Here is a 27,679-nt window from a genome sequence, read left to right on the forward strand (position 1 = left end):
ATCCCCCAAAGAGCTGACGTCCTTAAATGTGCCCAGGTTCCTTCCAGAGTGAGATAAAATGGAGACCCCAACCCTAAGTTTCCACTAAATAAACAAGTGGGTAACTCATCCAAAAGTCACCTCCCCTAACCGCCTGCCCCTGACACTAGGAAACAGATACACAGACGGCGCTATGAAGCCTTCCTTCTCCTGAGATGGTTACTCAATGGTAACAGGGATGTTGAACTTGGCAGAAGAATAGTAATGTATGGTTGGGCCAGAAACGTGCTCTTCCACACGGATGTGCACACAAACCCCATTATCATTAGTCTGGAACCAGCCTACTTGCTCCAGTCCCCGAGGCTCTGTTGGTACCTGTGCTGTTCTACCTCCTAACAGCAAGTAATGAATTAAAACGTAACCACCAAACACCTATGGCTCCTCTCCATTGTAATTTCCATCTCATCAAACGGTCAGGACAGTTTTGTTTGTAGTGAAAATACACCTCCTTGAGAAGAGACATACACCTATCCTACACATCCCCACCCATCCGAGGTCATCTTTCGCTGTGATCAGTTTCGATGGCATAGGGGCGACATTAGTTTCAATCATTCGTTTTCCTGAAATGTTAAGAAACATTCACTATTCATTTCACTCAAATAAACATTTTATACAATAAATACCTTGCCAACTCACAAATTTGATGCTATCCCTGATGAATATTCAATGAAAGTCTTTTTTCTAACTTAGCCTAATAATTAAAGCCAAGACACTGACTTCTCAAACCACACACTTAGAGCCTCTAGATTTTTATATTAAAATCTATGACTCCGAAATGTCTACAAATATTATTGTCACAGGCAGAATAGCTAGCAGAAATCAAAGCAGTCTTCAAATAGTCAACCTATGAGAAAGCAGCCTTAAAACTTTTTACACCGAAGTTATAACAAGGATCTTTGTGTTTTTCTGTTTGGCTGCTTTCTGGCTAAAGATCAACATTCATGTTCCTAGGATATTGTAAAATGATAACACTAGGCATCTTAAGAGAAAACTATAACTGCTCAGCCACAGCTGCTTTCCAATACCGATGCTGTAGAAGTCACTGTTAGCTGTCCCACTGTCGGACACCTGGAAAGGTCAGTCAACACTGTCTTAAACAATATGGTAACGCATCGAGCATAGCATAAAGCCGAGTGTCTCCACTTCACAACACCAGAACTAAGTCACAATTAGAAGTGACCTTGACAGAGAAGCAAAAAAGCCAACAACAAAAACACCGGGGAAGGTCACCATCACAGATGATTAAGAAGACAGAAGAGGACTTTCTTCTAAGTCACTAAGCTCAGCGATATTATACTGAACTCTGGCACTCGGCATTTTCTGGGGCCGCAAGAGAATTTAGTAGGTTCACTGAATTGACCGATTTCTTTGTTAATCTATTTGCATGGGTTAAGACCCCGACTGACATAAAACACAACCGAAAAAAAAAAAAAATGCCAGACAGAGAGTGTAATGAAAGACTGACTGATGGATGCTTTGGAGTACAGCCTATCCAATAAATGTGCCTAGCCAGCAAAGAACCCATTGGCAAAGATTTATTATCGGAACAAATAGATTCTAAAAAGACTGGATACACTCGGACCTGCAGTATAAATTCACAGTTAAATACAATTCTTTGCCCTATGTAGCTCATTTTCTAATTTTACTTTTTAAGATGCTTTTCATAGGCTTCCTTTTAGAATAATTAGCAAATAAAAAGCAACGATATAGCATACCGGTTGCTCTTAGTGTAGCCCTTTGATTCACACATGAGAAAGCAAAGTTTGTATTACTTACAACTCTAAAATAACAGCTAATACATATAGAAAGGAAAGGAAGTATTACTACAAAATATATTATTGAGAGAAAGGGAAAAAAATCAATCATCGAGAAAATATTATCGCATTTGAATTACATGTAGTACATGAACTGCAAACGTGTAAAGTCAAGGGCAGATGTAGAGAGGATTGTAAAATTTATACCTCCAAGTTCTTTTACATTCAAAACAGCATTCTGGAATGGCACTGCCTTTATACTAAAACCTAAAATTAGAAAACAGAGAGAAGAGAATTAGCAACTGGACTTTTACATTGAGACACTTAAGATGGTCAGATCCTGTGTTTGGAGAACACTAGAGCTTGCTCTCCACAGCTTATATTTATACCAGACATATACCATTTCCAAGATAAAACAACCTTAGATTATCTTCAACTGTTCTGAAACATCACTGAATATTATAGCCCAATAGGACACTAGTCCCTTCCCCTCAAAACATTACCTACTCTTTAGCATGGAATGATTATGCAATTTATTTTATCAATTAGAACAGAGACAACTGGAAAAACTGAGAAATTTCAAAGAAAATATTGAATCTACTGAGGCCTATGGGTCTAATTCTTACTATGTTACACTTTTTCCCTCATATATAACCCAAGAACTAGTAATTAAAACATTTAATGGAAACCATCTGATAATTTGAACTTTCTTGCACTCACTAGTATTTCATTTAAGGACACAATTAATATACAACTATATTTTTCTTTAAAAAGTAAAATAGATAATCATTTAAAGAATGTTATAAAACACTGATAATATTCACAGGACACAGTTCCGCTTTAACAATATACTCAGGGCTTAACTATTCATACTGAAGTCTAAGAATTTAGTTGGAACATGTAAGGATGTATACATATATGCTCGCACACACGTATAGACGAACACTGGATACTTCTGAAAGGACTCACAAGGTATTGGACTAGCGATGACTTGAGAGAGAAGTGGAGACCTGGAAGCATGCAACGTATTCTTTTGTTTCAATTGAGTGTCCTTTCCATGGGCTTTTCTTCCTTTCTTCCTTCCTTCCTTCCTTCCTTCCTTCCTTCCTTCCTTCCTTCCTTCTTTCTTTCTTTCTTTCTTTCCTCTTTCTTCTCTCTCTCTCTCTCCCTCCCTCCCTCCCTCCCTTTCTTTTTTTATTTAAACTCCTACTAATTTTTTAAAGCTAATTTTTCAGTAGTTTCAGGGTACGTTTCTCACATGTGCAATTACAAGGAAACAGTCATTTTTCATCAAAATCACCAGTAAGGGAGAAGAACATGCAAATACTTTTCGTTTGGGATGTTATGGCTGGCAGCGGTAAGAGTGACGAGCTCTCATAAGCATTCTGTGGGTGGGAGAGATTGCATGGCATTGCTCGGCCTTGTAAACAGGGCGCATCCTTTTAGCCGGGCCTATCTTCTGTTGCATGTCATGTTTCTTCCAGCTCTATATTGTGCTCTATTTTAAAGGCAGCATTTGAAGAACTGACTTTGGAATCAGACAGAACTAGTCTCACTTCAGCTCCTTCACTGTGGGTAACCTAGTAGCCTTCACTTTCTTGTTTGTCAAATAACAGTATCTGTTTCACAGCTTTGTCATGGGATGACAAGATGGAGGTACTGGGTGTATTATAGGATAAGGGTGCATGGTGCAGAAAGTCACTCAATACTCATAAAAGAGAAAGAGCCAAAATGAGGGAGAGAGGGAGAGAGGGAGAGAGGGAGAAAGGGAAAGAGGGAAAGAGGGAGAGGGAGAGAGGGAGAGAGTCCCCTGTGCTGAAATGCTGGTGTGTAGCCGGGCCTAAAGCAAAGCCACTCCAGGTGTCTGGCCTCTGGGAAATTAGGGACAGTCTGTGCCAATCACAATACTCCTACAGGCACCAAAATTCCCCCACAGGAGATTTGAATGCTTGAGTATATCTACCTACCCCGCATGGATATTCTATGGATTAAACAGCCACGGTTGTGAAATCCTGGAAACAAAAGGCCTCCGCAGATGCTAAACAGTCTATTAGTGGTTATGTTCACGACAACTCTCAAGAATGGATTTTCCAGAAAAGCAGGGCAGGTCCCAACTTTCAAAACGAAAGTTATGGAGCACAGCAGTAATGTTTAATTGGCTTTGATTCCTAAAAGCTGACAGCAGGCAGGGACTCAACAGAGAAGTAAAACCCTTACAGAAATGGCCACTGCCATAGGCAAAATACAACTTTAGAAGCGTATTAATCCAGTGGGCAGGGACTGTACTGTTTCTGCCTTTAGCTCTCTGCAGATCCTCCATAATAAACTAGCTACAAAACCATCAACGGGTCGAGTGACTAAGGTAACCGAGGAACTTTATTTATAGGCATAGAAAGGTTTCTGTGAAATGCTCATGCTTTTCCTCAGAATGAACATGCGTAGCAAATGTATTCATGATCTCCCACCCTGCCCTTTGTACAGTCTTCATATCATCAGCAGCAGCTACAGAAACCCTTAACAGCTCGCTGCTCAGAAAACAAAGTCTAGGTCATCAGTGCAGGAAAGAAAGAAACAAAGAAAAGGAAGGAGGAAGGAAGGAAGGAAGGAAGGAAGGAAGGAAGGAAGGAAGGAAGGAAGGAAGGAAGCAAAGAAGGAAGGAAGGAAAACAAAAGAGGAAAGAGAAGAGAAGAGAAGAGAAGAGAAGAGAAGAGAAGAGAAGAGAAGAGAAGAGAAGAGAAGAGAAGAGGTGGAGGGGAGAAGAGGGGGAGGGGAGGGAGGGGAGGAGAGGAGAGGAGAGGAAAAGGAAAGGAGAGGAGAGGAAAAGGAAAGGAAAGGAAAAGGAAAAGGAAAGGAAAAAGAAAAAGAAAAAGAAAGAAAAAGAAAAAGAAAAGAAAAAGGAAAAGAAAAAGAAAAAGGGAAAGGAAAGGAAAGAAAAGAAAAAAGAAAAGAAAAGAAAAAGGGAAAGAAAGAGAAAGAGAGAAATGAACTTTTCATGGAAGAGAAACAATGTGTCTCTATTTTGGTTAATCTAAATAGACTAAACTAAAGGGATAAAATAACATTTTCAGTTCACATAAGTCCAACCAAGGAGAAAAGAAAAAACACACTATATGTTATTTCTGTTTACAGTGGGTTGGACGGAGTGAAGAGTTAATATTTAGTAGAGTTTAAAAAAAAAAAAAGTCAGTCAAAAAGTTCTCTCCAGGGATTTAAGAAATGAAAGCAAGGGCCATAGAGAAATAAGGCTGGGCCCAAATCTTGGTTCTACCCATTTTTAGCTGCTCGATTTTAGCAGAGAAGTCCTTTCTGATGGTTTGGTTTTACTGTTTTGTTTTGTTTTCTTAAAATGCATGCCCCTTCCGAGTCCAATGTTGCTAAGGATTTCTACCTGTGGTGGCAAGCCTCAGTGGTACCATCAGTCCACTCTCCCAAGAAGACAGCGAAGCCAAGCGCTGCATGAATCCTTGAACTCGGGTCTTGTCACCAGAGCTGTGCAGTGTCGCAGCAACTCCTGCATGCAGGTGGCTTCACACTACTATGCTTCCTATTGAGCTAAAGCTGTTGGCTCTGGCTGGGCAACACGTGTGACTAATAGGCCCACACATTTATTTTCCTTTGTGTCTATAAATAATTTGACATGAACAACTCAAATTAATTTTCTTTCAGGTCTACCCAACATTGCTGTTTTACTTATTACTGGAACGAAAACAATAGCATGAGTTTAGAAAAGACCTTCTTGCTAGACATTATTTAATAAGATCTGGAACCTGGGGAAGGAAGCTGTAACTGCCAACTGACTAGGCCCAGACAGCATAAACCCCTCCTGCTTCTTCAGGTCCTGAGCCCTCTGACTGCCCCTCTGTGTCTGTGCTGATGGGACAAGACACTCCCTCAAAGTGCTCAAACTCATGGCCATATTTTCATATGGATTTGTGTTTGGAGAGTAGCTCCATACGATTCCCTCTAAAATTAGAATCCCATTATTTATAAAAAAAAAAAAGAAAGAAAGAAAGAAAACAAAAAGGAGGAAATAATAGTAACAGCTGAGTCAATTCTTAATGGCCTCTAGAATCTGGCTGGAGACCTAGAGGGTAGATCTCCCTGGGTACCATTCAAATAGCAGGATGGCTGAAGCCTGAGTTAGCCGCTCATTTTTTCCTGGCCTACCTAAGCTACATTACTAAGACTGAAACCTCCCCGAAGATTTAACCCCACAAATTTTAATAAATATATGACTTGCTAACTCTCTGGGGAAATAATTGTTTGCATAGCCTCTCAATGTTTTGCAATCCTTAAATCTAACAAAACCTGTAATACAGGGGAGATGGATTTGAAACTTTTACAAAAAGGAAAGCATTCCTGGAATTGTAACAAACTTAGTCTGGAAAGGAAGGTCGGGCTAATTTTATCCTTCACGTGTAAGGCATAAATGTTTGACTTGGGCCTCCACCCTGGGTCCTCGTCTCACCCCTCCCCCAAGCCTGCACAAATGCACTTGCATACTTGACGGTGCTTCTGGAATCCCTGAAGCCCTCCACAGAGCCCAAGGGCCGAAGGGAAGGCATTCCAGAGATCTGGTGGTCTCAACCAGGACCAAAAGCATTATTTATGTCATGACCGTTTTGTGATGTTTGGACAAAAATCCAGCAAAATTCTTCTCAATGGGATTTCGACATCATCAAAGGAAATTTAATCTACTGGCATTTGTAAAGCAAAAATCCTTTAGCAGATACCAAAATTTACTGTTTAAGCTTGCTTCTCTGGTTAACCCATGTGCAGCTACTACTGAAGTTATTTTAAACCCTTCCCTCAACTTCTTGGGCCCTTTTTCCGTCTTTCTTTCAGAGTGCCATGACCTTTGTCCACTGACGATTTTTCAAGAGCAGAAATATAAACGTGTAGATCTCCTGAGAGAGATTTTTCAACATCGTTTCGATTCAAAGTACATCATTTTTCTCTCAGCCGTTCTTGAGCGATATCGACACACTGTTCAAAACCTCTAGATTCCATTCTTTTGGTTCAAAAACGAAAGGCAGAGTAAATACTCAACAGCTTACCAGCTGTTCTTATCGACAAGCTCCTCGCAGCCTCAGAGGCGCTCCCTCAGACAGAGTCGCCCTTGGTTTTAGACCTTGGGAGAAGCTGCCCAGCTTCTCTCTCTTCCAACAGCTCCTGCTTCTCTGGAGGATTTCTTGGCCCGATGAGTTTTGACAATTTAAGTATCTTTTTAAAATTATGTCAAAGCTGAAAGATTGTTGAAGTTAACGATCCAATAAAATTTGGCTTCCCTTTCTTCCTGGAAAAAAAGCAGGCTTGCTTGCTTTGCTGAAACTGGGTGGACCTGCCCTTCTGTAGAGATGGGTATCAATTCCAAACAAGCCCAGGCTTAACAAAGACCCTCTTCTTAATTGCTGAAAACAATTATTTCACCTTAATTTGATTTAGAGTTTTAAAATGTTATTAAACAGAGAAATAATTTAGAACAATAAAGTTTCTCCATACCACATCAACAAGAGTAGATTATTATTATTATTATTATATATTCTTCCTCAGTTTACATTCAAATGCATATGTTCCTATAATTTAATTTTTAAAAATGAATGTAAATTTAATTTTTTCATTTTCTTCAACAGAAGACAATATATATTCCAATCTAAACCATTTCAATTGAAGTTCTAAATTTTATTTAACAAGCTCCCTCGCTTTAGGGCAGTTACATTGCTTTAAAAGTTTTACTTATAAACAATGTTTCAAGGAATTGCCTTAAACATATAGTTTCTTTTATATTAGTTATTTATGACAAAATTCCAGTTGGACCTGTATTAGACCTGTTATTTCTATTTCTTACTATGTTGAAAATTTTTCATCAGAAATCAATGCTGGAAATCTTAAGTCTCATCAGTGATTTCCTAATTTTTAAATTAAAGACTTGACTACTCAGCCTTGCTGCAGACTAAGGCTTTCACGTAGGATCAGCTCTGCTTTCTGAGTCTAGAGGTAACTTGGGTATAGCCTCCTACTGATGTGCCCTTACAGTGTACATGGTTGGGTCATCTGATGTTAGTATCAGATCAGTGCTAGTCGTAGAAAGAAAATGTTCAGTTTTCACTCCTCTCCAAATTTCCAGAAAATATAGAAAAGTAACATTTTTCCCCTTTCTGCCTACCCTACAAAATGTTTAGCAAGATCCATAAACGATGCCAACTTAAGAGTTTTCTCAGCTATAATTTCAGTTTCTTCCAGAGACAAAGACACATCAGGGTTCTCTGTGTCTTGAGTATGACTGGAGGGTTGGTCATTTCAAGGAATGAACACCTCATCCTAACGATCAAACGCACTGGCAGAGAGCTGACATATGAAACGGTCTGTCATTTGGAAGGTATTGGCAATTTTATCGCCTTTTTAATTTTTGCTGATCACTGTAGCAAAGCCATATCAATTGTGTTTATCTTTTCAAAGTGTCTGGTTTCATTAACCATTTCTATTATTAATTAGCTTAAGTGGCTTTTTAACTTTGATCTTTATTATTTCTTCTCTATTTAATCTATTACTTCGTTTTAGTTTCCTCTTTGAAGCTAAGCCCATTGGTTTGCAGCCCTTCTTTTCATCTTTTCTTATCTCTCTCTCTCTGTCTTTTTTTTTTTTTTTTTTTTTTTGTCTGTTTTGTTTTGTTTTGTTTTTCGAGACAGGGTTTCTCTGTAGCCCTGGCTGTCCTGGAACTCACTTTGTAGACCAGGCTGGCCTCAAACTCAGAAATCCGCCTGCCTCTGCATCCCAAGTGCTGGGATTAAAGGCATGCTCCACCACGAGGCTTCTTATCTCTTTCTTTTAAGATCTATTTATGTGTTTGTGAGTTTCACTTGCATGTCTGTCTGTATTCCACATGTGCCTGGGGCTAGAAGAAGGTGTTGGCTCTCCTGGAGCTGGAAGCACCATGTGGGTGCTGGGAAGTGAACCCAGAATCTCTGCAATATCAAGTGCTCTTAACCTTTGAGCCATCTCTCCTTCTAATACCAAGCCCCTTCTTTTCAATATCAGGGTTTAGTCCTATAAATTTTCCCCAAAGTCCTGCTTTAAAGAGATATCACAAATCCTGAAAGGTCATCATTTGGTGCAAGTGGGTTAGATTTTTCTCTTGTGAGTTCTCAATTAATAGGTTAGCTAGAAACAATTTAGTTTTCAAATATTTGGAAACTGTCCTAAGGATGTTTTTGTTAATGATTTTTGGTCTAATCACAAGAAAATGATGGGCCTATCTAACCCACAGTCTGGGGAGCACACATAGCCCAAACTTACGCAAAACTATGTAGGATTTTTGTGTGTGTATGTGTGTGTGTGTGTGTGTGTGTGTATGTGTATGTGTGTGTGTATGTGTGTGTGTATGTATATGTGTGTGTATGTGTGTGTTGTGTATATTTGTGTGTTGTGTATATTTGTGTGTGTGCGTATATGTGCGTATGTGTGTATGTGTTTGTGTGTGTATGTGTGTGTATATTTGTGTGTGTATATGTGTGTGTATGTGTGTGTGTATGTGTATGTGTGTGTATGTGTATATTTGTGTGTTGTATATATTTGTGTGTGTGCGTATATATGCGTGTGTGTATGTGTGTGTATATTTGTGTGTGTATATGTGTGTGTATGTGTGTATGTGTATATTTGTGTATGTGTGTATATTTGTGTGTGTGTATGTGTGTGTATGTGTGTGTGTGCGTGTGTGTGTATGTATGTATGTGTGTGTATATGTGTGTGTGTGTATGTATGTATGTGTGTGTATATGTGTGTGTGTGTATGTGTGTGTATGTATGTGTGTGTGTGTGTGTATTAAGGGATGTGTGTAGGAGGACATCCTCAATCAACTCCATCGGCATGAATTTTGCAGATGCCAATGTTTATAGGCTGGATTGAATGTGCCTGTTAGAATTTGAAAATATATTTAGGTTAGGAGTCCATATAAACTAACTGATATTTGCCTTAGGTATTATAGTTGATAATTATTTAATTTAGTCCATGTTCAAAGGCACTTGGGAGGAATGGATGTCTTCTATCATTGGGTGGAGTGATCTTTAAAAGTTAACTGGGTCATGTCGGTGGACAGCATTGCTCAGGTCTACCATCTCTAGAGTAACTGCCAGCCTATAACATTCAATTGGTAGACGAGAACCTTCTCATCTAAACTCTGGATTTGTCTCCTATTTTCTCTGTTGTGTACTTTGAAGAGCTCCGTTAGGTCCATAAACACGCAGGTCTCTCAGGTAAAGTAACCCCTTCGTGGCTATGCTACAATCTTCGCTCTTCTCCACAGTACTCCTTGCTCTGATGTTTACACTGTCTGACACTGGGGCCTGGCTGTGGTGGCACACACCTTTAATGCCAGCGCTCTGGAGGTAGAGGTGTTCTTTCTATTCCCCACCCCACCAACCCCTTCAGACTCTCCTTCACTCTCAGATGACTACGCCTACACACACCTACTAGCGTGATCACTGTCCTTCTTAAGGCAAAGGTCCACAGCATGTTCTCTTTTTTATGTGTCCTGGAAAAAAAAATGGTTTCTACAGAATCTTATGAAGAACCAAGGAAGTAATGATCAGTCTGTATAACTCATTGCCATTTCTTGTACACTACTTCCTCATTTCTCTAGGTGGGATCTAGCTTAATAATCTACCAAAACTGTTCTACGAGTATCACTATTTATCATATTGCCTGGATTAAGAGTCCTTAAGAGGTGCAGGAATATAAGCTCTCAGGGGTGGGGATGCGTGTCTGACTTATTAACTGATGCTGTGCTAGAGCCTAGCTCAGTGGCAGACACAATAAAACACTTAATAAATATGTAATGGATGAACGAAATACAGTTGATGCTTAGCACCCCTCTTTGCTCTCTATCCATTGTTTCTAGACAACCTCATTCAAACCCACATCTTAGTAGCATCTCAAGTCTGTATCTGCTGTTCTACAGTTTTTCTAACCTTTTAACTTCAGCATCTGAAACACTACCAGATATCCCACCAATACCACCACCAACAACAAAAAGATGTCCCAAGCACTCTTCCCATTTTTTTTTTAAATTTTAAAACTACCTGGCATAGTTTCTCTACTTCTTTCTTACTACTTTTCCCTAAACACCAAGTTAGAAACTTGAGTCATAATTAAATTTTCTTTTTCAGGCTGGAGAGATGGCTCAGTGCTAAAGAGCACTTCAAGAGGTCCTGCGTTCAATTCCCAGCAACCACATGGTAGCTCACAACCATCTGTAATGGGATCTGGTGTGTCTGAAGACAGAGACAGTGTACTCACCTACATAAAATAAATAAATCTTTTAAAAAGATTAATTTTCATCAGCTAGTATGACTGCCATTTTCACAGTATTGACTTCATGTGCTCCTAACTTACCATCCTGACAATTATCATCTCTATTGGCTCATCTCTCCATGCTACAGGTATCTCCCAACAGCTTCTCCACATTCCAGGCCTGACAACAAAACCTATATTGCTGTACCATGAACCTTGACCAGTAAGATAGACTTTTCCCTGAATCGCTTGTTTTAGATCCCAAATATCCTTGCCCCATTAGTCATGGCTTAGGATCTTAACCATCTAGTGAAGCACTTTTCTAATATAATGATCACTTTATGATATAATGATCACTTTATAATATAATGACATAACGTAATGAATTTTTGATCTCTCAGGCTAGAAATCACATGTAACCATCAAGGACAATGCACATCGCACAACACATTATCACCGTATCTGACCTAGGACCTGGCATGTCATTCAAGTGTGAACCATTTTAGTATTGGAAATGTTATCTTCCAAACCCAGCATATCCCTTGGTATCCTACCTCTGTGCCTAGCTATGTTAAAATGATGGCAAGGACCTTTAAAGAGGCCTCCAGAGAGACCCTGTGCCAAGCTCAAGATAGCTGCAACTCACAGAATTTTGATATCCAAAACGTTAGCCAACTTACTATCTAATTCATCAGAAAACTAGCTAACAGGAGTGTTATGATTAATTCCAGTAAAGGGGAAACAAAAATTCCTTAAAAATTTAACAGATGCAAATGTAAAACACGTTAGAATTTACTAATGAATTACGAGACCATTTGCAGGTCAATTTTCTGTTGTTACTCGGCACTGCTCTTCTGCACACAGTTCCACATGAAGCCTGATGGGTGAAGGAAATGGTACGTTTTGTTGTTCTGACACTTAATTTAGATGCTACTTTGCCTGAGTGGAGCTTATAACTCTAATGGTGTTTATATAACTTCACAGCACATCACTCAAAAGATAGACTTTTTTTAGAGACAACCATGAGAAATCTGAGGTCTTAAGCATCCCTGAACTTCATCTGAAAACCAGACTTGGTATCCTACCTCCGTGCCTGCCTCTGTGAAAACGAACAGATAACTGTACCTAGCTCGTGTGATTTAAAAGCAGAGTTAAAAATAATGGTTCTTACTTATGAAAGAAGATATTGTGAAGCTCACAGAGGGTAAGGTGGGTGAAAACACCATGGAGGTCAAATTTGGTATCACCTGCTTACTTATTCAACAAATGTCTACATCTAAGCCCTCTGTTTGCAGAACATCAAGTAAGATGTGCTGTCTGCTCTTAGTAGCTTAGGACGAGCTGGCAGGGGAGGCAGCATGGGAATGAAGCAGTTGATAGGCGCTGATGGAGGACCATGGAGCCGAGTGAGGGAGGAGGGAGAATTCAGTGCTGTCTATAGGAAAAGGAGACCCGTCTGGAGCTCTGCAGAGTCACCAGTGCTTACTGACACCTACTCTCACCCCCTCCCCCCACACTCGAGGCATATACACATATACATTGTTATAGACCAATCATCTTTTTAATCATTGACCCTTAGCTTTCTTTAAACCTGAGCTGAACTGATGTGACATTCCTGATCACCAACATTTCTCCTACAAAAGAAACCCTAGTGAGTGATTTCCTCACTCACCCATCAGCTGAGCCAGGAATTGAGTCACTGCTGGCGTCTCTTTCCTTCTTCCTCCCAGGCCAACTGATTACCAAGTCCTGCCAATTCCCTCAAACATTGCTCTTGCCATTCTCAGCTCTCTGTGTCTCCTGTGAGTGACTCGCTTAAGGCCTTCAAGCGCACCTCAAGTGCACCACCACCGCCACCGCCACTGCCACCGCCACCACCACCATCATCATCCAGGTTCATGCCCTAAGTCAAGGCCAACCTCATCCTTCTCGAATGGATATCTGAGCGTGTTGTTTCCTTGCTTACAAGACTCTGAGATCTTTGTACACTACAGATGAAGCTAAAATTTCTGAATTTGGTATAAAAAGTTTTGCCCAGATTCAGCATTTCTCTTGTTATCTAATGTCTCACAGGCCATAAGAAACAGCCAGCCATGCAGAACCATGGTTCTAGGAGGCCTTACCCTGATGTACACTCCCAAGTTCCCTTAACTATGCTTTCGTCCTTCCTCTACCCCAATCTCTTGTCCCTGCTTCCTAGCCCGGCTTACTGATCAGCTTCAATGCGGAAAACTTTACCATGCATCCCACCTCTGCACCGCACGTGGCTTTTTTATAAATCGTAGATGTGGGCGGAGACGTCTTTGTGATCAGTGGGCTGCATGTCCGCACCCCTGGGGTCATTTATAACAGCATCAAATGGCAGGTGTTCAAAAGTTGGGCTGAAAGAGCTATGCTTTTCTCTTCCCCAGAAAATGCCTTGCCTTGCTTTTTCTGATGGGTAATTCTACCTCGGTTGCCTTTTTCTTCAACTACAACCATTGTGCTGTTATTGTAGTGAACACACAATCTTCTTTTTCTGCCTCACTGTCAGAGAGTCAAGAGGATCTGGGCTCGATTCCCAGAACCCACATGACTACTAACAAATCCCTGTAACTCCAGTTCCAGGGGATCTGTGCCTTTCCTTGCACAAACATACATTCAGGCAAAATATGACATGTAAAAATAAAAATAAATAAATCTCAAAAGACCATTTTTTAACCCCCCCCCCCCGTATTTTTGACTGACTTCTTTTCAAGTCATAAAGCGTGGTAAAAGGTAAAGGCTCAATAGGGTTCAAACTATCGCTGTACGACAAGTGGGGAGATGACGTTCAGTGTGCATCAGTGGTGCCGTGGAGCAGGCACGTGACCAGCAAATGTCACCAGCATTGCAAGGGGGACAGCTCGCAGGGAAGCTCAAGGCTAGAACTCCCCAGACGCCAGGGTTAGGGGTTTATGATTATTTTGGTGAGCTTGATTTATTCTGTGTCACTGAAAAGAACAGAGAAGGTGAGGCAGGACACAGCTAGTCCGTGCTAATATTTTTTTTTTTTCCAGAAAAGGAGGCAGAGGATTTAAACCTGAGATAGGCATGCTACTGAGGCATGAAGTTGCGGACTGAATGGGCGCTAGAGGCCGCATAAACAGTGTAGGCTGAAACTGGCTACCCTGGAGACGAGGAGGACATAAGAGACAGATGCTCAAGACAACACCCACCTGTGGTCGACACGACGTTCTCCGGGCTTTCGCTGCAGAGCTTGGACAACAGACTAGTCTTCCCGGAGCCCGTGAGACCTATGCAAACCAAGTCATACTCAGGGCGCGCAGGCGGTGGTCCCTTGCAGCACAGCGCTCGAAAACACTGCCAAGAGAAAGAGATGGGGGCAACCCTCAGTAAACGTTAAAGCAACTATACAAATATAAATTTGTTCACTAAGTAGCCCCCATCAAATTTAAGCAGGACTGTGAGAGCTTCAGACAAAGGGACACCCGGGCCATACCACTATGTTAAAGCATTCAACATTCCTGAGAATGTTACACAACAGCCATGAGACCTGTCTACACAGCCACCATGCTAGATATGGCAGGAGCAAGAGGCACAGGGTTCTAACAGCATCCCACTACTGCACATCCTTTGAACCTACCCACGAGGAAGTTACAGAAAGCCAATCTCAGGAGCATCCTGTCTAATACCCCCAGTCTGTTTTCTAAAACATCACTGTTCAAAAATCGGAGACTAAAGAGCTGCTCCTCACGAAGAACGGGAAGAAATATTATGAACTGCAATGCATCTTAGATTAGATCCTGAACTGGGAGGAAGAAAAGTGCCATAAGTGACATTATTGGGACAATAGTGAGGACTGAATATAGACTGCACATTAGATAACAGTGTTGCATAAGGTTACATTTCCTGAATTAAATAACGGTGCTGTCATTATGTAAGGAAAAAAGTCGTTCTGAGAAAACACATGCTGAAGTGCTTGCAGGTGAAGGGTCTTGAAATCTGCAATTAACTGGCTCAGAAAAAGTCTAAGTCTCTCGTTCCCTCCACCTCCATCCGGTGGGGCGTGTGAGAAAGCAAACATGGAAAAGCCCTAACCAGTGATGCTGAGGGAGGAACCCTAAGGCTCTGGTCAAGTTCTGGACTGCTATCTGGGACTGGCATTGAAGCCAGGGCACACAGGAATGAGGTGCCTCTGAGCTTGTTTCGATGTCACTTCACAAGAAGAAGAATCGTAAATCACAGAAGAATCCACGCCCTCGTGGCCTTTGCTAACTTGGGTTCGAGGTTAACTGACCTCAGGGTTCTATGAACTATAATTACAGTTTCTGAGCCATACAAACTTACTTGGTCTTCATGAGGAAAGACAAGGGTTTGTAGTTAAAGGCTATATCATTCATGAAATGTTTGATATTTCAATTCATCTCAAATCCAGTTCAGATGTTGACTACGCACCACTTTGCAGAACCAACCTTCAATGTTCCCAATATTCATTTGATACAAACATTGATTCATAAGAGACTAAAAATATAAGTTAAAAAAAAGAGAGGAAAACTCCTAAATTGATTGTCTGAGCCCATAGAGAAAAAAGACCTATAAAACGTGGTGGCTCCTCTCAGATAAGATCTGAGCGCTACTGGCTACCATACTCTCATGATCACGCCTGATTATTCCTCTCCCTCATTTCTAACATGGGATCAAGTCTAGTCCATGTGACCTCTGAAATGTGACCCTCTCAGCCTTCCTAAGGCTGCACCCCTTTAATACAGTTCATGTTGTGGTGACCCCCAGCCATAAAGTTATTTCCATTGCTATTTCACAACTATCATTTTGCTACTGTTATGAATTGTAATGTAAATGCCTGAGGTGGAGGATGTCTGCTATGTGAGCCCTCTGGGAGTCATGACCCACAGGTTGAGAGCTGCTGCTCTGGAGTCTACTGGAGTCTCCCTGCTTAGGTTGTGGTCACTTAAGACACCACCACTCTCCCACTGCTTCCAGGAACATTTAACCTTGCCCTCTGTTCTCCACAGCACCTACTGTGACTGTTCATAAAAACAAGATCCATCCTATATGCTCAGCGATGTCTCCTGACGCGCAGCCGTAACCTCTAATCGCGGTACAGAAGCACATCTGGACAAGTCGCAAGTCACGTGGCCAGCCTCATGTCCACCACTGTTTCCAAGCCTTACAGAGCATCTGTCACCTGAGACGTTTGCCTATGCTGTTCCCTCTTCTGTATGGCCAGCTTTGCCAACAGCTCTTTGGTTTTAGCTTAACTACCCGTTCCCGGGAGCAGACAGCTCTGATGGGAGACTGTGTGAGCAACTGATGTCAAGTTCTCAGGCCGTGTCTGTAAATTCATCATACTGGCGATTAGACTGATGACTACAGTTTCATATTCCCTACCAGAGTGTGGCAGGTACGTGTGTCTGATGTTGTGTCAGATCCCTGATGCCTGGCAGTGGACAGGACAAAGAAGCTACCCCCAATCAGTCACAGTTGGATGGAGAATGAATGATATTTAAGTTTTACCTTCAAAGGAGAAGAGAAAGCACAATGGCTAAAAGGATGCCTGGTCTCTGGGCCGCTGTGTTTAACAGGAAAGTGTCCAAGTAAGAGAAACCCTTAGCTTTTACATTTCAACACCAGAAGTTAGCCAAGTCCCCCAAAGACCAGTTTTTGAAGTACAAGATCTACTTTCTCAGTACACTAGAGGTTCTTTTTACCCCAAGTTCATTTTCCTTCAGTTTTTATTGCTGACTTCTGGTAGACAATTTTATGATCCATATTCTACATGGATTTATTAAACTCTAATCATGTTTCCTCTCTTCTTTTTAAGTCTGAGGAGTCGTAATGATTTCAGGCTGCTGCCTATGGCTGGCCACCCTACTGTGGCATCACTGTGGCTCTTCCTTGGCCTTTACTTGCATCCCACTATGCCATCTCCTACAAAATTAATGACCACAACAGTCAACAGCCTTCTCTACACCACCATGTCACTTTTTGGACTCACATGAAGACTGGGTCACACTGTCCGCAGCTCTTCCTCATCCCTTAGACTCCTCATGACTAGACATATCTCTGCGTGAGCGCATATATATATATATATATATATATATATATATGAATGACAGGCAGCACTAGACAGCTATGACTGGCTGCTTTGGTCTTTGTTTGGTGAAACAAGGCTCACTCAGCTCTTCCCATACAGTTCCTCTGGACCAGCTTCTGGAGGGCAGGGGGACTGGCCCCACTATGTGAACCAAACTACCATAAATCCTAAATACAACATGAAGTGTGTGAGGCTGGCAGGATGGCTCAAGGAGTAAAGATGCTGGCCACCAAGCCGAAGGACCTCAGTTTATCCCCATGTGGTAGAAGGAGGGAGCTGACTCCCACGAGTTCTCTATCTTCTGACCTCTACAAGATGCTGTGCCACGCACACATACTAGATAGGTAGGTAGATAGATAGATATATAGATAGACAGACAGACAGGCAGATTTTGCCCAAAGTTATGCAATTTCATCTCCATGCTATCTTTAAAATCCAAAACACAGCAACTTTATTTCCAAGCCCACCAAAATCTATGTCATCTGTCGGTGAGCCTCAGACACTGACAGACCACAACTGAGCGATAATACTCTGCTCTCTTTCCTCTTCCATTCCTCCCCAGAGTGTCAGCTCCATCCCATGGCTGAGTCACACAGCCTGCAATGTCACCCAGCATGACAATGCCCTGGGCTCACTCCACCACTGTCCAGAATTCCCCAGCTCTGTAGTCCCAACTGCTCTGATGGAACCCAAACTAAATCTGAATGATAGAAAAAGCCTCCTCCCTCTTCCAAACTTAGACTAGGGAAATACAGCGCCATAGAAGAGAAACACTGGACTGGTAGTACATACAAAAAATATATATATTTGAAACCTATCTCAGAAACCTAGGAATACATATGTATTGAAAACCAGTGGCATGGTTCACAGAGAAAGTGTCATATTTTGAGCCAGCTCCAGAGAACTTTTAAGTACGTGCCATTTCAAAGCTGGGAGGAATGTTCGTGCTTTGTAAGTCGGCTCCCCAAACTGTACAGAGTTTTCATTTGTTTCTTGTTTTAAAACCTAATGAAGCTTTGGATCCTATAGTCAATTTACTTAAAATTACTCACTTTGGCCTCTAGACTATACTGTACCAAAGGTCACTGGGTTTGTCTCCTACAGCAGCCCTCGCATTGTTAAGAGTAAGCCCCTTTCACGGCTGTACAATGCGAGACACAATGCTGTCGGCAGCCCTGACAGCGAGCGGCAAACTCGGGCTTCATTCCCAGGCCAGACACTGCGGCATTGTGTGACTCTGCTCCAGCCCGTAAACCTATCCGTGCTTCAGCTTCCCCATGATTAACCAGTAACGTTTAACACTATCTGCCACTTCCTTTCTTCAGGAGGATGTTAGCAGGCATGAGTTCAATGCTTTATGCTCCTCAGAAAGGCGCCAGATGGACAAATAACTGCTAGCCGTGATGCTCATTTTCCTAAGGTATCTTGGCTGCCAGTTAGCTTCTCTGGGCAAGGGTCTGGCAGCCCCACACACAGCCCAGCTTGGAGCCCCTTCTATCAGCACAGCGCAGCCCCTCATATTCCCAACCCCACCCCAGCTCTCAATCCAGGTTCTGTACACAAAATCCAGGGCCCTGGGCAACAGAAAACAAGGAACAGATCAGTGTGAACCATAATCCCACTCTCACGGACGGGTACCACCGTCACCATCTCCCAGGCCTAGACTGCTTCAGCCTTTTTCCATGGGGTCAATTATTACTTGTTCCTTTTTGAAAAGAGGAAGGAGGTCATGTGTATTGAGAATAAATTATTTGAGAACAAATAAAACTTTAAGGGTAAAGGCAGGGCTTTGGATAAAAGTCTGGTAGCCAGCCCGATAGCCAGGCCTACAATTAAGATCCTCAGGGTCTTAAGCTTTGCCCAATTTTGTTGGGAACAGTGTTAGACAGTTGGCAGATGCAGCGATGCTGAGAACACAGTAGGTACTTGTTGAGTATCTGCATAATGAACCAGCACTGCAAAGTCCTCATTTGGCATGTAGCTAGGGACTTCATTGGCCCTTGAGGACCCCAGCTATCCTCTGAACCATGCAGTAGTCCTTCAAACACTGCAAACACTTGACCATCTTACACTATGACCTGGGTCTTCCCTTCCCTATCTACTGGCTGAGCCCCTGTTTTAAAGCACTGTTGGGAGGGCACGTTTTCAGCCTCCTCCTCATTCCTTGGTGCTATATACACTGCCAGTGCTGCAGGTAAGACTCGTGTGTGTGTGTGTGGGGGGAGGGGGGTGTATGTTTCCCTGATTGAATTTATCAGCCGATAGAAATATGCGCTTGGACCCAAGGATAGATCTATTTTTTATTTCATTGGTAGTTTTCTAAAAGTTAAACTTTTATAGATTCTGTAGGTGGCCAGGCATCCAAACAGCCAGAGAATTGTCCTGGCACCACATATTTCTGGATGAGAGGCTGGTTTGCTGAAAAGCCTTGCCCTGGCATCCAGCCCCTGCCCTGCCAGGATTCCCTACCATCCCGTGGCATGAAATTCCCAGCCTTGTGGGACATGGCATGTGTTTCAATCAATGCTCTGTTTTCCACCATGAATACAAGATTTTATTCTGTGCACGATTCCAATTCGATTGAAGCTCTATAGTTGCTGGAAAGTTTCCTTCAGTCGGCTTCAGGTCTTCCCCCAAGCCACACATACACAGCCCAAGCCAAGGTTTCTTCCTTCTTTAAATATGGGCTTCACCAGATGAAAAAGCTGATGGCTTCTGTAACAGATCGCTATGCATTTTCTTTCGTTTTTAATACAAGGGCGGAGCTACGCATAGCACTCAGATATCCTTGTTTGATCCATGAGACATCTTTGAGTCAAGGCCATATCTTGAGAGAAAGCTCACCTCTCTTTCTACATCTGTGTTTCAGGTCTTCCCCAAAGCCACACATACACAGCCCAAGCCAAGGTTTCTTCCTTCTTTAAATATGGGCTTCACCAGATGAAAAAGCTGGAATGGTTCCGTTGTTTAGAAGAGATCAGAGAGTTCTAGAGAAGAGGCTCATTCCTCGATAGAACCATGATGTGCAGCTTCATCACGATGTGCCTTTCATTCCAAGCAAGGATACAATGATGCTCTGTTGATGACCCTTGCCTCTTGTCCATATCCTCCTGTGCCTGTTACACTAACCCTCTAAAATAGGTAGCAGAAAAGGAAAGGAGGCTTGGCCAATTCACTTCTTTCATTTAACCCCCTTTTGTCCTTGGAAAGAACACCACTTATTTGAAGAGAAGCCCATGCAGGACATAGATTTCTGATTCTATAGACAGAAATGTGGGAAAACAGTCCTTTAAATATACATTATTTAGTTCTTAAAATATAATACATATGTATATGTATATATATTTATACAGTATAGGTACATACATATAAAATATATGTGCATATATATATATATGTATATGCATGTATAAATTTTGATTCATAAAGTAAGCTAATAAGAAAAACAAATGAATCTGATTGAGGGAGTTGTGGGAGGGAAAATCCATCAGGAAGCCAGATCTCACAGAAATGTATTCACAAGACAATGATCTAGAAGGAACGTGCCCTCTTTAAGCCAATCTCTACCTGTAAGACGAGAAAGGAATGTCGAACACATCCCACAGTCGTGGAAGCCCCTGAGCTCTTGCAAACTTGTGAGAAGAGTGTAAGATCAAACCATACCAAGTGTAACAAAAATACTAATCCAGGCTGACCACCAGACAGCCTGGAAGACTTCACTGCCTGGCAAGAGCAATCCACTTTTTGAGGTGAAAAATCCCACCTCCCTTTAAAACCCTAGTGAGGAAAACAATAAACTGTTTTCATAGAACATGGGTCAAACCTTTGGGCCATGTAGGCTGGGAGCTCACAGATGAAGGATCTGGTCCAGAATTGTCCCTGGGCTGGGGCTTCTGGCAGATATATCACAGTGCCTCGGGACACTAAGTCTGTCTTTGCAGTACTCTTTGTATTTCTCAACCCACATTCCTTTTTTGGGGTGAAATACTCCATTATTTGTGCTTTGTTCTGGGCTGTCTCCTGTCTCTGTCCCTATTAACTCGTGGCAACAAAAGAAACAAACAGAAGCAGGGAATTTCATGCTTAGCAGCTTTAGACACTGGCCTCACGGCTTTGCAGAGGGGCAGACATCTGAGGCTCTGAATGGAAGAGAGTGCTGCAGCGCAGAGCCAGACCTGCAGCGCCAGCCTAGCCAGACCAGGGGCCCACGTGGCTCCCTGTCTGAGCATCAGTCAGACATCCTTGATCAGGAGTATTCACCAGGCCTGATACGGGGGTTTCGAGATTAACTGAAAGTGGGGTTTTCAAAGTTTGGGAATGTACAGAACAAGTAGATTTAAAGAGACCAATCCAGGATTCTCATATATGCCTGGTTATCCAGACTTGGAGATCTGTCACATGATGTACAGATCAGAGAGATCAGAGTCATACAGATCAGATCATACAGATCAGTCAAAAAGAAGGAGACTAGGAGATTAAAAAAGGAAGCTAAATTGAAAATATGTGCTTATTTTTTAATATAGGATTTTTATCTTGTAATAGTTGGATAGGAAATCTGATTTTTTAAGTATAAACTTTCATAATGGCAGAATTATCCACTAAAACCAACAATGCAATCCCTAGGCATGGTTGTCTGTAACAGAACTCAAGCTTCATATGTTTTCAAAAGCGTCTCCCTATCAGGGCTTCGCCCACATCAGTTTTAGGACAGATACAATTTTTCCCCTAAGGAGTGAAGAAATACAAATTTAGTTAAAAGTGAAACACTAATCCATTTTATATACACCGCCACTGCCACCACCGCCATTATGTGAACAGAATGTTTCCCAACAGAACGTAGGACTTGAAAATACAAAAAGCAGGTTAAGCCTTTCTATGTTTTACGTATTTGGAATGAGTCAGGTCTTGAGAACATTTAAAGAGAACCAGTTCCCTGGTCGCCGTCCTTCAGATGAACTGGAGTGTCACCAAAAGCTAAGAGGAAGGAACTCAACAACGTATGCTCTTCCCCCTCTTAACGACCCAAAACTTCAGACTGAGCAGCCTGCAATGCCCAAGGAGAAAACAAATTCTACTAACTTCTTTTCATCTTGCGGTCCTTAACAGGAAAATCTATTTTTTGCTGAAGTCATTGGACTCACTCCCACATACTCAAGGGTCTCCAATTCCTATACAGCTGTCCACCTCTGCCACCCACCTCTGCCACTTACTTCCTTAGGTCTTTTGGTCAGAACATTACCACTGTCCTCAGGACAGTTACGGTGTCCGCTGATGTCATCACCTCAAGCATCACTCTCTCCCGTCTCTAAAATACATAAAACCATTCTCATGACAAATATTCTTATAACCATCTATATCTGCGAGGGTAGTGCAAATTCTTCATACAAGCAGACAAAGCTCTTTTTTTTTTAATTTGGCCTTTAGCTGCTATCTCTGGTTCCATGAGATGTCTGTAAATCATCTAAAACAGAATTTGATACAACAATAACAACAAAACCCACACACACACACACACAACATACCATAACAATTCTTTATACTGTTATTTTTCCCACTATATACCGGGACCCATCTACTCTGTTACTTGTTACAATGTCATCAAAGAAGCCCACCATCTTTCTCTGCAATGTTGAACGTTTAGCTCGACATTCCTATCTCCCAGAACTTCTGTGCTCCCAGTCTGATCGGAATGATCTTCTTTGGCTTCTTTCCCCTTCCACTAGCACAACACTCCCGTTCTGTCCTGTGGGCTTGCTGCCCATCTTCCCCCACTGGATTCTGAGCAACTGCATGAAGGTACTAGTTCAACTTTGGAACGAGATGTCTGACCCAGCATCCGATTGGCCGTGTGTCGGTTGTGCCCCGGTAAGTGTACCACTTTGATTAGGTGAATGTCAGGTATGCCACCAAGATGAGTTATTTCACTGATGGCCATCGCCTGATTAGGAAGTAAGCTCACCTCTTGGGGTTACTTGGAGTGGTGTACAAGGTATTTTTTGCCAAATGACAACATAGAATATAACAATTAATAGCCATTCTCATCATTATAACGATGTTTTGCTTTGTCTTCTTATTTTTTACTTAGACCACGGTTTTCCTAAAGAGCACTGACTTTTGTGATGCTTTTCATGATATATAATTAAACATAATTAATGTTTAGGGTTTATTTATTCATCCATTTGATCAAAGAGCTGATAAACACCAAATACCAATGGTGACTAATAACAAAGGCAGTCAGTCCTTCTGGTTTGCTATAGTAAGATCAATTAAAATGATTTATTATATAATATTAGTATAATATAATGTTAGAGCACAGATTTTTTTTTTCCTTGCCTAAGACAGGGAAAACTCAAGAGGCAAGTTTTAGACATACTAGTCTATCCTAATATTAAATTGGTTATTGGACAGTAAGTCGCTCAGTAGGAAGACCCAGACAAAAGGCAGAGGCACACTCAATCTTGAAGCACACTGCTTTAGCTACTGACAAAGACAAACGTTTACTATGGTCTAGTGCTGAGGAGCCGATACAGTGAGCGAGTGTTATCCTTCCTCACACATCAGCACACGTGCCAGACAGATTCTGATCGCAAAGTCTGTTATTGGTGATGAAAAAGGCAGAGAGGGCACAGCTGGATATCTCAGATCTACAGCTGGGCTGGCAGCAGGGGTGGGTCGAGGCAGCTTCTCACTTTAAAAGCTGGAATTAATCCGAGTTATTTAAAGGTGTGTTTTATTAAAGAGGCACTTTCCCTTACGATCAAACATCACGACGCGCAGAAGCTGAGCACAGACTAAGGCAGACAACAGAAATCACCTATGAGGTAGCAACAGATTTTCTTCAGCATCCACAAATCACTTACCAAAACCGGAGACCAATAAAAAAATAATAATCTGTTCACACCTCAAAAAAGTGGAAGGAAGCATATGGACTTACATTCATGTCATAAATGTTTTTTAGTACTTTATTCACTAGAAATCATATAAGCATGCATGACTTAAGAGATGGTAGGAGAGTCTCATACAGACTGATGAAGGTATTAAGACATTCAGGTAAAATATCTTTCAAGATATCTGCAGGGTGCCGTCTAAGCACACACTCTATCAAAGGAGCTCTCACACTAAACAGGAAACTAGCAGATATGAGCACAGCGAGTATTCTTCTCTGGTTGCAAAGAACCTATGAATGATATACTAGGAGCCTGGCAATTCACCGAATGAGTAAAACAACTCACAGATGCCAAGAACCAAGAAGCCCTGAGGGTTACCACAATGGTTACTGCTAGTTTGGCTACCTAACCCTGACTTCCTGCTGGCCTAAGCTCAGCTCTCCCACCGCCATAGCATAACGCAAAGCTCCAGCCAGAGACCATCCAATTGGCTAAGCTCAGGCCCTGACTGCCATGGAGTTGAAGAAAATAATTGTAAAAAGTAGCAATGAAAAGAAGGACCTCTGACTCTTAAACGCTGTTACAGCATACTCTAGAATGAATACCTAGTATTCATTTGCAGGGAAGCCCAGAAGTTTACATTGTGGTGTATGGTCCATCAGAGAGCTGACTTCATAGATACAAATTAGAACAAGATTTGTTTATGTCCCACTTCCACAGACATTCCAACAGAAAACAGCAGTCTCGTGAGGGGGGAGGCCAACCAGCTGGGATCCAGGCAAGAGAGCAAACGGTGAGGGGGATTTGCTGGGCAAATCGGTTTTGTCTTCTCACTCAGCCTTCCTGTCCTCTGCCTTCTCTCTCCCCTCTCCTTAATCCTCTTAATACGTTATATCATTTGATACTTGGGTTGCTTTGCCTTGCCTTTCATATCTGACAGGAGGCAAAATGAGACCTGGATAGCACTTATTTTTTCTCAACTAAAAAACAAAAGCACGGTGGGGTAGTCTGGGCTATGGCTAGGCTACTTCTGAGCTACTAGAAGCATATAGAACCTTTTAAACTCCTTAAGGATATGTGACTGGGTGTCTATGCATGTATGCATGCACACAGTTATTTATTGACTTTAAATAAATCCATTCTGGGTTTCCACATATTTATCTAGCTAGTATGGAATACTGAATCCTTCGAGTTTCCCCTTTCCAATTTGCAAAGGGCACCATCATCATGAAGCGACTGTTAAAACTGCTTATCTCGAACATTCGGAAAACCAGAACAAGAGCATTGACAGCTAACACCAAATCGGGAGCAATCAGACACTGTCTCTGGCTAGAAGAAGATCTGAAAACTTGCAGTGAACTGTCATAGTAAAGGGACAGTGTTAGGGCAAGGGAAAAGGAAGCACAATGGTTAGATCAATGGATCTCAACCTGTGGGTGGTGACCCCTTTGGGAGTCACATATCACATAACTTGCAAATAAGATAGTTACATTACGATTCATAGCAATAGCAAAACAGCAGTAATGAAATACCAATGAAATAATTTTATGAGCAGGGGTCACCACAACATGAGGAACTATATTAAAGTGTCCCAGCATTAGGAGGTTGAAAATCACTGCATTGGATAAAGGCATGCTTTAAAAAATATATTATGCCTCATTTGATGACTGGTTGGAAACAATTTATAATATTATCTATAAAAAATTATGTTCCCATTCTAAATATATCCCATAGCTTCCATGAGAAATGACATATTTATAATTTTTTGACCTTAGTACTGATAGCATTTGTATAGTTAAAATAAGTTTCAAGGGAAAGATCCTTAAAATTATTTATAAGAGACAGGGCTTGCAAAATGAAAAATATTCATCACTAAAAGTATATAAAAATGTATAGAGAGGATCTAGCATCTATCAAACCATAAAAATGAAGAAAGATGCCCAGGCAGGGTAACCCATGCCTTTAACCCCAGCACTCAAGAGGCAGAGGCAGGTAGATCTCTATTAGTTTAAGCCAGTTTGGAACGCTACAGGCTTGGTAGTTAAGAGGACTTGCTGCTCTTGCAGAGGACTGGGGATCTGTTCCCAGCATCCACATGGTGGCTCACAACCCTCCCTGATTCCTGTTTCATGGGATCTGATGCCCTCTACTTACCTCTGCAAGTACCGGGTCTATAGAAGGCAGACAGATACATACATACATACATACATACATACACACACACACACACAAACACACACACCACACACACACACTTCTATGAAAAATTTTTGAATGGAAGAAGCAATAAAAGACAGTGTAAGCTTACCTCTGGCCTCCATATCGAAATACAAGGGCATGAGTACTGGTAGCCCATGTGTATACAAACATAGATATTCTATCCAACAAAAAATGGAGAGGAAGATCACAAACAGCCCTGAATACCTGGATGATCTCTTGCCCTGACACATGTGGACTCATGACATGTGGCCAGATGTCTGACTGAATGGTGACTTTCAAAGACCTACAGAAAGAGAATCCACTATTTATTTTACTTAAGTCGATGGAAATTCAAAAGATTAAAAAACAAACAAACAAAAAACCCCAAGTACACCATAGTAAAAGACTACCTGCTATTAACTCATTCTATTTTAAATATTTGTACCTTTCAGATTTAACATAATTCCTAAGTATTTAACATTTCCCAAATGTTTGTCTTCATAAAGCAAACCAATGGTGTCCCAATGTGTTGCCAGGGGCCATTACTGAATAATCAGAGGGCACCATAGCTGTGGGGAGAAAAGAATTCAAACAGAATCTTCTTCCATGGTAAAAGGACAGAAGAACACAGCAACAAACAAACAAATAAGCACACGGCTGAAGAGCGCAACCCAGGAAGGAGAGTCCACTGTGGGCTTCCCTGGACACCGGCTCTCAGGTCCCCAACCAATCTCTACCCTTCTTCAGAGCTGGGAGGCTGGCAACCACAGACTGCATCCGTGGGCACTCATGCCCTGTGCTTTCTAGTTACAGCCAATAAAATACAGAAGAGGAGAAGGAAACCAAGCAACTCCACTTTGCTTTCTTCTTGCCAGAGAGGAAGATGTACCACAGAGCTGGCTCACATCACACCTGACCCTGTCCGACCCTCCATGTAGCCCTCTCTACCAATGTGATCCATAAATAGCTCTTTGCACCTTTGGGACAAGGGATCATCTTGGTATCCTGTCCACACCTTTGGAAATAGAAGTGGCATCAGTTTTTTTTTGTTTTTTTAAACATTGCACATTGCTAATTTGAAAATGCTGTTTTCCAACAGAATCTAACGGGTCAAGGTAGCCCTTAATAATGGCTAAATTAAGATGAAGGTGGTATCTATGTTGAGGTTTCCACAAAAAAGGAAGTTAAGTTTAGGATGCAGGATGGGAGAAAATGAAAATTGTGGTTATGATTTTTATACCCAGAACTAGAAATCGACAAGGACTTGAGCAATAGCTGAGTCATATTTCACATGACAAGAGTCAGAGTTCACACGGCGATCACCAGGTGATCGAAAGCCACGTGTGAGAGGCTGCGCACACGGACGGAAAGTTTTCTGGTATTCCTATACAGAAAAGATTCCTGTTTGGGAAAAT

General features: G+C 41.7%; 1 protein-coding gene across 1 annotated transcript in view; it reads right to left on the reverse strand.

Moving 5' to 3' along the window:
• Arl15 (ARF like GTPase 15) overlaps window positions 1-27,679 on the reverse strand; it is a 360,845-nt gene that overhangs the window by 224,782 nt on the left and 108,384 nt on the right. The window contains exons 2-3 of the mRNA XM_021180362.3: window positions 14,279-14,423; window positions 2,001-2,060 (exon numbers count right to left, since the gene is read on the reverse strand). Of these exons, the coding sequence (XP_021036021.1) occupies window positions 2,001-2,060; window positions 14,279-14,423 (205 nt within the window). The remainder of the gene's footprint in view (window positions 1-2,000; window positions 2,061-14,278; window positions 14,424-27,679) is intronic.

This window comes from Mus caroli, unplaced genomic scaffold (assembly GCF_978045245.1).
Source record: "Mus caroli unplaced genomic scaffold, Mus_caroli_1 scaffold_15, whole genome shotgun sequence".
Taxonomy (NCBI): Eukaryota; Metazoa; Chordata; class Mammalia; order Rodentia; family Muridae; genus Mus; species Mus caroli.